Here is a 13,797-nt window from a genome sequence, read left to right on the forward strand (position 1 = left end):
CATGCCATAACCGCTATATGGTCACGGAGAACGCCGTCGTCGAGGGCTCCGGAAATTCGCACCATCCGGTATTCTTTAACATGCACTCACACTACGCAGTACACGAGCCCTTTAATTTTTGCCTCCAACTGGAGTGTGACCGCCACATCCGTAATCGAACCCGCATCCTTCTCGTCAGCAGCCGAACACCGTAAACGCTGTACCACGTGACGGACCATGCTAAAAGAATACATCCCTATATGAGCACCACCGCTTGTTTATAAGACGCCCGGCTTAAAGCATCACCAACTTTTTTTCACTTGCCTGCTGATCAACGGACGCGACTTTTCCGTCCGTGCCATTCTGGGGGGAACGTGGGGCGGCATGCCGCTTGGCACCAGCAGCCACTGAGCCCATCAAAGGTATCAGCACGAACGCCAGAGGCAGGAGTATCATGGCACCCGCCGCCGAGCACAGGATCATGGGCTGCCAGAGGTGGCCCCTCGTCACTTCCGGTATTGGCGATTCCATGGGCGCCTCCTGTCGGTCGTTGCGTGAGAATAATGTGCTGCGCGCTAATGCTTCGTTGACACCTCGTGAGCACGTGGCGACTATAGTGTAAGCATGAGCACGCAGCTCCTATGCTCGTTTCAGACACTCTAAAGGTCAATTTACGTCCATCTATAGTTGACCGTTACTATGGTCGACCATATGACTTGAACACCTAGACTTGTTCTGTCCCCTATATAAGTTGGGGGCCAATTAAGACAATTATTGATAAGTCTACGAGTCCTTCCCTCCCTAGTACATAAAGACATACTAATTATTTTCATGCGTGGACCGTATTTCAACACTACGTGGCAAGAATGACAGAGTAACAAGTCAAAGAAAAGTTGTATTGACTTTCTAGCACTTATATATATGCAGACATAGTATAAAAGAAAATCAGAGGGTTTGTGAAGCTGATCATGATAAGTTCAAACAGCGTGACAGAACGTCGACAGAACTCAAACTTACCATGGTCCTCAAACAATTAGCTGGCCAGCGGATTTTGTACACGCGAAATCAATTTATGCAGGACTTGTCTGCCACATTAACCACCTTCGTAAGCAGAATGACGAGCACGCAAAGAGGACCAGCATGCAACATTCTTGTTTTTCTTCATATTTATTATATATGCGCTATACAAAATAATGGCTTCCTAGGCCTCATCACCTGATTCTGGGCTTTTTGTAGTTACTATTCCATCTCCGGTTCTTTGGTTGCAACGTTTATTAGTGCGGTATAGTGAAAAAAGTTAGCTCAGCGTTTCACTGCTAGTGTTAAACATGTCACGAAGATACTCTTAACGGAATACCCAACTTCAGCATACCCCTCTTTGCTCAGGGACGACCGACCACTCAGGTGCAGAATGGGAATTCGGTCCTGGTGTAAGGCCTTTTGCATCTTCAGTGGGCCGCGTCAGGGAGTGCACCTTCACGCTGTTCTCCGTGGGCATCGATGGCGGTATGAATACCTGGGGTATGTAACAAAGAACAAATTAAAAAACAATACAGCAACATAGCAGTTCTGAAGGTGTGTTGCCTGTTCCATACCAACGTGCGTGCAATGCTAAAATAAAAATCGTGGTAACATTGCTGTTGTGTTCATACGCACTGCAAACTTGCTAAGTTCACCACGTGATAGTTCTCATGGTGGCACCAATCACTAGCACAATATTCTGGATAATCCGTGTACGTTATTAACCTCTACTAGAACTAACGTCAAGGTGACATGATCTTGAATATAAAAGCAAGATTTCAGGTTTCCTTGACAATGTACATTTCCCAGAGTAGTTTCTGACATGAAGCTGTTGAAAACTTTCTAAACATACGACTTTAGGAACTCACGGTCTAGTCGGTTCAAATGTTTCCAAAGGACACTTTTAAAGCAAGGTCTGCAGTGGAAAATAATTTGGATGACGTGTTACTGTTCGGCTTTGTTTCTTTGTAGCGCGCAAAAAGTTCACACCCTTATAGCACTGCATCACTGATACATTTTTGTTCTTTTTCGCCTAACTTACCAGGTAAAAGAAGTTCTTGGAAGATTCCTTCATGTTGTACTGCAATTAGGCACTAGAGGGCTACGATGGTTTTCTTTGGATATCATCGCATCACATTATTATATTAGGCCTGCTTACATAATAAGATTGTGTACACGAAACAATTGGCTGCAGGGGTATAGTCTTTATTAGCCCACTTATCACTGGCGATATGTATGCCTGCTTTAGCAAAACTAAGCATTCCACCTGACGCGGAAATGTTGTAGGCCCGTGTGTTCAGATTTGGGTGCACGTTTAAGAACCCCAGGTGGTCGAAATTTCCGGAGCTCTCTACTACGGCGTCTCTCATAATCATATGGTGGTTTTGGGACGTTAAACTCAACAAATCAATCAATTAAGCACACCACTTGGTCCCTGGGTACTGAAGCTCTGATTGTCCTCTGAAGGAGATCACGTGGTTTAACGCTAGGCCTTACGCACAGTGTTAGAAGTATTTTCTAACACCGTGACCTTACGAACTTGCGATCCACTGGAATCAAGGTATTTTCGAAGAGGTGAACGAACATGAGAAACAGCAGTGTAGCTTTGACTTTATAAAAGAACACTCACACCTGCGCCGAGATAGCTGGCAGATGGTATTAGTTCGGTTGCTACTGTTTTGCCGGGTTCAACTTTGGGGGCGAGCTCCGTGGAACCTCCTGTGTCGTCACCAGGAGTCAAATGGACTGCCTTTTGCACAACGAGAATGACAACACACGCACGCACGCACGCACGCACACACACACACACACACACACGCACACACACACACATCGAAAAATGTTCCTCTTGCAATACCTCAAAAACGTGTCAGTACTCCTTCAAGCAAGCTCGTGACAAATCTAATGTTCTATTCTTGTTTGTCTTCAAGAGCTGCAGTTACGGTAAAAATGATGGCATCACCTTCATACTTTTTCAAGCTCACTCTGCCATGTTAGGCGCAGTCGCAGATAACTCAAATCACTAAGGGAGCCTTCACTTTGTGGCACTGTCGACCCCTACGTATCATCACTCAGCGTTTCTTGTTGGACATCAGACGGCGGTTTCATATGCCCAGCAGGCTTGGTCAGCTGAGGACAGAGGAAGGGAAAAAAAAGACGACGTGCTTCAGTGCGGTAAAGCCAACCTTGATGAGCCATAGCAGCACGGACCCTGAAAGGCATGTTGCAGCGATGTCGCTAAAGTTCCGGCACCGCTAGAGCCACTCTTCAGAGCGCCCGCGCGACTACCAGCGGGCACTCTGTCCACATCTGTCCGCATTTCTCTTTGTACTTCCTGTGCGGGACTAACGCGACTGGAGTTGAGGTGGTTGAGGTCTCGAGGCACGTGCACCAGCCTATGTACTTGCGGCTTCCGCTGAATGACGGAGAAGGGTGCGTGACACTGCAGAAGTCCGCCGCTATCACAACGCACGTGCGACGAGGAAGTTTACCTTGGCTAATTATTAATGTTCAATGCGGCTTCAAAGTTGTATTCTGTGTTCTTATTAGGAGAGGTAGTGAAAAGAAACAGCAGAGCTATCCCCTCAAAGGCACCTCGCTTACAATTTTCAGCCGCAACTGCCGCTAGAAATTGGCAGCAACTCAGCAAAGCGGGTATTCTAGGCGCAATATTGAGTCCTTTTGGTTCATTAGTGCATGGGTGAGTAAGGAGTCGTAAATGATCGAGCTACCACGCTTTTATCGCTATTGACGAACCAATCTGCCTCTCACACTACGTTCAGCAATATGCATCCCTGCAGCAGCATATAACTGTGGTACGCCCATAGTGCAATAGGAATGACGAGCACATGACGACACAATAATGGGCACATAAACAGTCACAAAGAGGCTGTTATACAACAGAAAACGAGTAGTTCAATGCTGTTTTATGTGCGAGATATATTCACCATTTAGTAGAGACAAGCAATGGTTTTCTGAACCGGGCACGGAAGTAGAAAGGCTGTCGTTTCTGACCCAGCAGTGTGTTTTCGTGGGTTTAGGCTTATGTACCAATGCTCAGAAGGCATTATAACGGCACCCTGGGGGAATTTTGTCGGAAGGCATATATTTTACCTTCGTGATATAACTTTAAGCTATGCTGCTGAGTTTCACCGTACCCCTATTCAACATTACTATTTGCGGCCTAGAATAATTGTACTAATAACAATATGGAAGTTATTCGCAAACTGCAATATTTCAGTAAATTCTTAGTTTGGCTTAGCCATCTATGTGATACGTAATCTGCTTTCCAAACTTCTTTATTTCTGCTAATTCAAGATATGAGTTCGAAAGTTTCATTTCTATTAAATTAGCCATCTGGCAGGAGAAATGCAGACTGTGAACGCTAACCAAAAACAGGTGGTGTTTTTTGACGTGTCGGCTCCCTATATGCGAGCTTTCTTCACAATAAGATTGATAAGAATGACACAGGGTATTTAGGCACTCATATAATTTGACGTTCTACTGCATGCTGTGAAGTCTTCCGCTTTTAATGAAGTTTACTCATTCTCCACGTTTTAACTCGGTATCTAAAACTGGCAATATGCACTGGGTATTTGCTTCAGTAAACAATTCGTTCTTTTTTTCTCTCATTGTATCACATCAAGTTGAAAGTGTAATTTGGAGATGCTTTCATGCATGCTGTACGATTCGAATTGCTGATGTACAAAACTCACCTTCGGCGTGACATCACTCTGGTGGCCACGGTGTTCATCGGATGTTCCAACAACATCCTCGATGCTTCTATATAGGCCTGTGGTCTTTGAGGTGGAATTGAATCGCGGTGCCGGTGTTTCGCTAACAGCAGCATCCTCTTTCAGACCACCAGGAACGTTCGCCACTGGAGACTCGACAAGAATTTGTCCCGGGGGCAACAGTCCTTCTTCGATGTGAGCGACTTCCTTAGTGAATCGTGGTCGCCCAGAGATTGCCGGAGAAGAGCATCTTAGTGCTGCGACTTCTTCGGAACTATCCACGACGCCAGCGCTTTCGGGTCTGTCCACGAAACCCGTAGAACTGTGTACGTCATTGGACACAACGCTGGTCGACGGTTCGATGCTAGATACTCGTTCTATAGAAGGCGTCGTCGGGCTAGACGGAGCAGTTCCCTGCTGTTGGCGACGCCGTGTCGCCTCTGCTGAAGACGTGGGGAATGGCACCTTTCCCGAAGTGCCATCCCTGGTGCTTATATCAGCGTCTGCAATTACGATCATTGAACCATGAGTAAGCACGTGCAGAGTAGGCACATTCACTTCGAAAAGAATGAATCCCCACTTCCATTCTTTGTTAGACTTAAAATAATTGCAATTTTTGCTTCCCGAAACTGCAACATGGCTGTCAGGTACACCCTAGTGCGGGGCTCCAGAAATTTCGAGCATTTAGCGCTTTTAACGTGCAACGAAATCTGGGTCACGCACCTCTAGTGCCTTATTTCTCGCTATCACAGAGATGGACGAATTTGGAACCCCGTAGTTTGAAATGTGCGCATGCGTGTAAAACATGGCAATAAAAGCGCAACTAAACAAAAAAACATGTTTGTGCTTGATACGCTTTTTTCTTGCAATCACACCCGAAAAACCTTGTCTGCCATGAGTCTTATAAACTATCTCAACTGGATGTAATTTGCCATTCAGCATACCGAACCACCACACTGAACTGCAAAAACAAATTCAAAAATTCAATTGATATGTGTAGATGTTTCTGCAAAAACTGTGTTTTTCCGTCACTATGGGAACCTTTGTACGCACCTTCCAAGGTCGTCTTCCCCGACTGAACGCCTGAAATCTTCGCGGGAGTTCGGCTGGACCCAGTGCGTTTCGACGGTGCCGTTCGGCTGACCGCACGCTTTGCCGGCTTCTGGACGTCCGTCTGGCTCGCCCTGGAAACGCACACCGGACGCGAGGCCGAAGACTCTTCGGTCTGCACAGCTGTAGTCCTCTGCAGCTTCTCGGAACTTGGTGTTAGGGTCACCTCCTTGGCTTCAACAACGCCGTCATCACGACTCTCTTCGGTAGAAGTGCAACTGGTTGTGGACGAAAATGTCGAAGACATGCCTCCCGAGCTGCTAGCCTCGTCGCTTGAACCTTTTCGGGACGGGTAACGAGCAGTGTCCGTGGATCTGCGCTCCCGACCAACAGTTTTCCGAGGACTTGGTTTACTCGAGGCTTTTCGAGCGTTTATCGAATGAACGCCTCGGCTCCCTGGCAGTGCTGCCCGTGACCTAGTTTTAGAGGACCCCTTGCTTCCACCTTTCGCGCGGGTTCTTGTTTTCTTCCCCTTGAACTCTGAAGAGCTCGAGCTGCTGGACGAAGAACTCTCGTCAAACGACTCTTGGTCCCCAGGAATGAAGCTCCTTGTTGACGTAGGTATGACAGCTCTCGATGGGACTTTTATCTCGATTTCCTTGTTTTTGTACTTCCGATTGTCGTCGGTCTTGGAGAAGTGCACACTCTGGGACTGGCGTGGCGGGGAGTCGGTGGTCTCGGTGCTTACATTCTGCGTCGACGACAATATAGACAAAGTATTCAACTTCGTCGAAGCGCCTGCACCCGTACCGGCTCCAGGAATAGTGGACGTCGCGGGAGAACGCTTCAGGTTGGTGCGAGGCATGACGTCACGCTCCGAGTTACGCCCAGAACGATGAAGCCTTGATGACGACGAATGGCTCGCCTTTTCCCGTTGGTTAGAACACGAAACGAAGACCGTACGGTCACCTGTTGTGGGAGCGTGGTCTCTTGTGCGAGAAGTAACGGTTGCGGCTCGCGTCCCGTCCCGCGGTCGGGTACCAGCCGGACTTCTCCTTTGTCGAGCGAGAGGTCTTCCCGTGTAGGTGCTGCCAGATAGGCCTTTGTCGATCCTAACGGCACGCCGTGGGACGTCCGCAGACCGGGAAAGCCGAGCCTGCGCTGACTCCCACGCATCCACATCTCTATGTATGCTGGAACAAAGAGATTTGAAGAACACTCATTTATTTTGACTTGTCAATTTTCAGGATTCCTCATATCTACATAGAAGGAGATAACTGTTACAGCAGACTGTATCTCTCTCGCTGATGCACAAAAAGCTGAGCTTCTTATCATACTGAAGTACTTACATTAGCTCAGTTATGTGAATCTCGTCCCCGATGAATAGCCCTTATGCTCTCAAACTGCGCATGCCTGTCTCCTTTCCATTGGTGGTGATTTTTTCTGAATGAACCGCAGTTATTGATTGACAGCGAGGGGGGGGTTAACATCCCAAAACCACCATATGATTATGAGAGACGTCGCAGTGGAGGGCACCGAAAATTTCGACCACCTGGGGTTCGTCAACGTGCACCCGATTCTGAGAACGCGGGCCCACAGCATTTCCGTTTCCATTGAAAATGCAGCCGCCGCGGCCAGGATTCAATCCCACGACCTGCAGCTCAGCAGCCGAGTACCCTAGCTGCTAGGCCACTGCGGTGGGGCGAACCACAGTTGTTAGTTCACCTAGTGTACGGGCCAGGGGCGTAGCGAAAACTTTTTGTACGGAGGGGAAGGGGGGGGAAGCTTTTTAAAGTGGCCATTTTTTGCTCTGTATGCAATGGCGAAAAAAAATACTTCGGTGGTGGTGCAAACACGGGCCTGGTGTGTCATCGGTATGTGCCACATTACACTTAGACGAAACACATAAAAGAAAAAGTGACCCAGATCACAGTTCTACTGCCACTTGTTTGCAGGAAACAACACCTGAAAATTTCTCGCAGCAGTGTACCATATAAGATCAACACGGATGATATGGCAAAAGACTAGCAAATACACGTGCCGCTGGGTTCTAGATTGTTGTACGTTACGAACGTAATAGTTTAACAGCATAAGCTGTAGCATAATGCATCTATTAATCAGCAGAATAGCAGTGCATCTGAGTCCGCATCGCGAAAATATTTCTCTTGCATTTTAAAGCAAAGTAATAACAATTGTATTTCAAACATAACGGAACACTGATTTCAGAAAATCTGATTATGATACAGAACGTGATCACAGTTCGGCACATCAAAATTTTAACTATAAAGCAAGAACTGCGAGTTTAACCAACGTTCTAAACGTATAAGCTCTGAATTTTGTGAGCTGGAGGTCCTCTCCCTTATATTAAAGTGATGACAGCAACGATGATGAGGAATAGATTATCTTGTACGGGAAGTGCTTCCAAGCAACTTTTTTTTTTTTCGAAATTCAGCGAAAAGGAAGCTAGCACGAGAATGGCTGTATCTAATCTTTAGTAAAGGCCTCTGCACAGATCAGTTGATAAGGTGCGCGTACATTTAAGGCATCCAGGGTCATCTGCGCCACCCTAAGGTATTGATAAAGCTCCCCGAAATAGGCACACTTCAAAAGTATCTCAGTACTTTTGTACATCGTCATGACAGACATGTAGTCTTCAAGCCGATCATCAAGGAAATGTCACAAGTGGTCTAGGGGCTAAGGTACTCGGCTGCTGACCCACGGGTCATGGGATCAAACCCCAGCTGTGGTGGCTGCATTTTCGATGGAGTAGAAAAGTGCACTCATATTTGAGTGTACGTTAAAGAACCCAAAGAACCACAGATGGTCGATATTTTCAGAGCCCTCTACTACGGCGTCTCTGATAATCATGTGGTGGTTTTGGGACCTTAAACCCCAAATATCATACATCAATAAATCAATAAAATGGCACAATGCGGGACTGAAATGTGTTTTGTTTTGTTTATGCTGGGCAACGGACTGAACGAGCTTAGAAGCAAGAAACTCAACAAGCTGTAACATCAGCACTTAAGATGAAAGAATCACCAAGCTTTCTTTAAATATTGTCGCGGGCTAAGTAGATGCCTGAGGATGACGACGACGAAGTGCTGAACGGGAACGTGCTCGGACTGCACCAGCGTCGTACGCATCCTCAGGCATCTACTTAGCCCGTGACAATATTTGTGTAATCACGAAATCAACAACATCTTCTGTTACGCGCACTCCCCGTATGCCACAAACCCGGGTCTGGAACGCGCATGAGCACCGTTAGCGTCAGCGCGCCAAAAATGAGCCTCACCTGGCTGATATAGTCTCGTCGTAGCCTTCGCCTTCCGAACCACTGCTGAACAAATCCCAGCTGGCTGAGCTATCGTCTATGTGCTTTCCTGCGCGGTGATGTGAATTCATGCTCCTTCTTAATCAAGTTGAGATACTTGTCGCTTTCCACAGCTGGCACCCACTCACCTTGGGGGAGTGGTCTATAAAAGAGCGACGAGAAATATGAAGGCAACCGTGACGAACAGATTGTTCTCTGTAGAAGACGATGCTGCAGAAGATAAGCCTTAGATACGCCATGTTACGGGAAGCTTGATTATCGGCATGAACAAGAGTGATTAAAAAAGATCACATGATCATGACGTCAAGCCAGTGATGTCACCGTGGCGTCACATACGAATGCCTTCTCTTCCCCTAAATAAATTACGCAAAGAAGACGATGACGCATCGGACGCGTAAATATATTGTTGTAACCGTCGGTGTTGTTTACTTCAATTCATTTCGTTTTTGGGTCCAGCACAGTACTCCGCCTAAAATCAATCAACGTCATACACGCATCAGCTTCGTTTGCGTTCAAGGCACACACTTTTACGACAATATTGAGCGTCTTCAAATACGCTGGCCCTGCAAGGTCACGTTTCCCATAGGCTAAACTTTCATGCATCTGGTAACACGAATATATAGGTAACATGACGTCTTCTACTATGAAGACGTAATTTCCACCAAGTTATTTCTTTTTCTCCTCTGCTCCCCTCCCTCATCACTTACCGTGCCGTCAGCGAATCCTTTGAGGCATCACGTTCACAAGTGGTCGCTCGAGGTCATGTTTTCGAAATGTGCAAAGCTTTGTCGAGGGCGTGGCAGACGGGAAACAAAGGAGCGTGAACCGTCCACTGTGCTGGCAGACAATCCAACGCTCGAATTGAGTGATGATGATAGCTGGGTGGTTGCACAAAGTGGATGATATATGTCAGAAATGCACGTACCTTTTTGTAGATAGTGAAGGAAGAGGACGACGTTTGGAGAGACGCACGTGCAGTGTTAGACCTCAGTTATTCAAAAATTATATTATTTCGTTTCTTTCACTTTTTTTAACATTGTGTCAAAATAATCCCTCCAAGTCGAAAGAAAGTAATCCTATTCTCCTAGCCTGGATAATCTTAAGGTATTAACTTACGTTAACCGCCGGCTTCTTGGCCAATCCCCCTTAGTGGGTGAGAGCCACATGGAAGGATCAAGCAAGCAAGAGTTTGGCCTGTGTGGGGTTTAGTAGTCTGTGTGGCATGCCAGTATAGCCAGTGTGGCATGTGTGAGTACAATATTCTTTTGACGAGGTCTCATGCGCTTCGACGATGCTGCGAAGGTAATACTTCAGAAGTGGGATCACCATCCAATCACCACGGAGAGAAAATGTGAGTTCCTTCAGTCCATGAAGCCTGTTAACGCAATCCTAATGGAATGCACGGACGAACAAATCAACCTGACTGGTGGTGGAGACGCCGACTCCAACCACGGACACGCGATCACGGTTCGTGGCCTTCTACTTGAAGAGAAGGGCCGTCTGCTATCAAAGCTGCTGGAACGACTGATTGTGGCCGGCGCGGCACAACGTCAACCAGAGCCAATGTTCCAGGTAATTCCCGACTTGAGCCACAACATCAGTCCCTTCGACGGCTCCGAAGACGCTCTTTCAGCGTGCGAGTGGATTGAAAACGTTTGTCGAACGTCGAAACTTGATTCGTGGTCAGCTGCCTACACGCTGGAAATTGCCAAGGCCCGACTGGTTGAAGCTGTCAATGACTGTACCATTCGAGGAGCTCCCAATCCCATCGTTGGAGGATTTCTAGGTACGTTTCCGTCGCATCTTTGTCCACCATGGCTCCTGAGTATACGCGAAAGGCCCTCATCTACTCTCAACTGGAAGCGCTGCGGCGGAAGCTGGGGACCCCCAGTGTCTACTGGAACAAGAAGTCGCCCCTGCTGCCACCCCCGGAAGACACGTGAACCTGTTTTCCGAATGAACCCCGTCACACGCTGAGAACTCCAAAGATAGTAAGGCACTGACTGCGAAGATAGACGAAGAACAAAAGCCCAAGACGTCTGCCGGAGCCAACGGATAGCCGAAAGACAGAAACGAAGCTGAAGGTGGTGGTAAAGAAAAGAAGACAAACTCCCAACCCGGTGCTACGGAAAAAGACAGCAAGGTAAAATCCCGAATAGAGAAAGAATTAAGAGTAAACGGCAATGAAGAAGAAAAGAAGGAAGCAGGCAAAACAACAGCCCAGGAATAAAAGGCGACACATAATGATAAGCAGGAGAACAGCAAGGTTGCGCAAGACAAAACGCTAAACAGCCAGCCAAGCCAAGACGACAAAACCGAAGGAAAGAACAAGAAAGAAGATGAAAAAGTGGCCAACGAACAAAATGTGACAGATAACGATTAGCAGCCGGACAGCAAGGTTGCACAACACAAGCTACTGGAAGAATCGCTGAGAAGTGCCCGAGAAAGGAGAAAGAAGTGAGAACGAAGAGCCCCGGACCAATTTGAAGGAAGATAACAAGTCAAAGCCAACAAAACCAGACGACATTAAGGTGGGGAGTAACGCCAGAGCAAGAGCAAAACAGTCGGAAAATTCGCTGGAGACGGGCCAAAAGCCGAAGCCCGAGGCAGGCCAAGCGTCGAAATGAAAGTGTAGGAAAAAGGACACTGGCATTTGGCATGTTGTGGCTTTCCTCACGGTCAAGCCAGTCAAGATGGTCGGAAGCTTTGACATTGCCTTCAACGTTTGACGCAACGAACGGCAGAACTTCTGCGTGCCATGAACTTAACGTACCAGCGTATAAATATAGCTGTTTTTGTACTGTTTCTGTTTCTTTATCTTGTTTCTTTCATGTGTCCCTTGTTAAGTATTTCATGTAAAGGAGGATGGCTGAAGGACTGCATGCGCAAATTATCTAATTAACTTGGCAAAGAGCGACTTAAGGAGGATGTTAAGAGTCGCAGGATGGCCGAATGTTAGAAATGCACGAGCTTTTTTGCAGATAGTGAAGGAAGAGGACGACTTTCGGAGAGACGCATATGCAGTGTATGGCCTGTGTGGCGTTTAGTAGCCTGTTCGCCGTGTCAGTATAGCCTGTGCGGCATGTGCCAGTAAATTATTTTTTTATTACGAGGTCTCGTGTGCTTCAAGTACGCCGCGAAGCTAATACATCGTCGTAGAATAAAATGATGGTGTATCTACGAATTGAATGGTGACGCAAGGCGATGCACTGGGATCGTTCGGTGTTACCGTAAATGAGCCATGACATTCCCAACCCACGCATGTAAATGATTGCTAAGCGGTGTACAGACTTATGTTTATTGGTAATAACTGGTACGTTGTGGAGAGTTGTGAATTTCGTTTTGCTCTATATATTATGCTCTATTTTATTGAATCTACTGAGGGGGCCCTGGCTCGTGAAATAATGGAAGCGTTCTGGATAAAGAAAAAAAGGTGACTTGTGTATAAGTGACACGTCAGTCGTCTTGCGCAAGTCTGAGTTTGATTTTTGCACTTCGTTGCTTGATTAGATATGCTGGTTGAACGTTTTCAGTTTATGTCTGTGGTCATGTGACTAGGTGAAGTAGTGTGCTCTGCACATGCGTGTGCGGCTATATATTTCCTGCGTTTCTCCTGCAAATAAATCAGTTGCGAGTTGACGCTCTTTCTCTGTGATTATTTTTTTCCCGTGGTGCTTTAGGCGTCTAGAATCACCCCTCCGTATGACGAACCAACTAGCCCAACAACAAGTACTTCTAAGTATTGAATCTAGTCTGAAGTTCGCAAAGACGAGGTTCGGCCACGTTCTCCTGGTGGTTGTTGGTTGTTTCCAGTAATACGAAATGCATCTTGGAACATATCGAGACGTCATCTACTCCACAAGCCGTGGAGTCCGTGATCATCATCGTCATTACCTTCATCGTAATCAGCGTCATTGTCATGGGGTGTAGTGGAGGCCTTGCGTGTGCTATGCCGTCATGGCAAGAAGAAAATGTGCCGTCTGGAACGCGCTTGTACTTCATCGTCATCATCATCATCATCAGCGGCTGCTACGGCGCACAACGCCAACGGACAAGCCTCGACTACAAAGAGTTTCACCTCCCCCCCCCCCCCAAACAAAAACGTGCCCCAAATATGCCGCAAAGATTTAAGGGGAAAGGGAAGGAAAAGCAAAGCACACGTGAGCCGATACATAGGCGCAGACACCTCATTTTAAAGACTGCGGAGCTCTTATACAACTTTTTTTTAAATCGGCTCTATTTTCACCTTATGTAACTAAAATGGGTTGATAACTTTCTTCAAATGAGTGCCTCCTTAATGGTAATCTGTTTAATATTTTTATGATAACCATAACATCTCAATCACAATGTTACACCTCTAGGTGGGTTTTACTACACCCCGCCGTGGTTGTCAAGTGGCTAAGGTACTCGGCTGCTGATCCACAGGTCGCGGGATCGAATTCCGGCTGCGGCGGCTGCATTTCCGATGGAGGCGGAAACGTTGTAGGCACGTGTTCTCAAATTTGGGTGCACGTTAAAGAACCGCAGGTGGTCGAAATTTTCGGAGCCCTTCACTACGGCGTCTCTCATAATCATATGGTGGTTTTGGGACGTTAAACCCCCATATCAATCTATGGGTTTTACTTGCAGCAAAAAAGCGGTATGAAACTGGCCTTAAATTGATGTAGATCCTAGTTGTAC

General features: G+C 46.9%; 1 protein-coding gene across 1 annotated transcript; it reads right to left on the reverse strand.

Annotated features, from left to right (window-relative positions):
• Nucleotides 1-1,262: 1,262 nt before the first annotated feature.
• Nucleotides 1,263-9,234, reverse strand: LOC142767348 (uncharacterized). The gene is made up of 4 exons (XM_075868833.1): nucleotides 9,079-9,234; nucleotides 5,787-6,976; nucleotides 4,716-5,236; nucleotides 1,263-1,495 (listed from the first exon to the last, which is right to left on the reverse strand). Exons 1-4 carry the CDS (start codon nucleotides 9,186-9,188, stop codon nucleotides 1,343-1,345), a joined length of 1,974 nt encoding a protein of 657 aa, XP_075724948.1. The 5' UTR covers nucleotides 9,189-9,234; the 3' UTR covers nucleotides 1,263-1,342.
• Nucleotides 9,235-13,797: the final 4,563 nt, after the last annotated feature.

This window comes from Rhipicephalus microplus, chromosome 7 (genome assembly GCF_043290135.1).
Source record: "Rhipicephalus microplus isolate Deutch F79 chromosome 7, USDA_Rmic, whole genome shotgun sequence".
In the NCBI taxonomy this organism is placed as follows: Eukaryota; Metazoa; Arthropoda; class Arachnida; order Ixodida; family Ixodidae; genus Rhipicephalus; species Rhipicephalus microplus.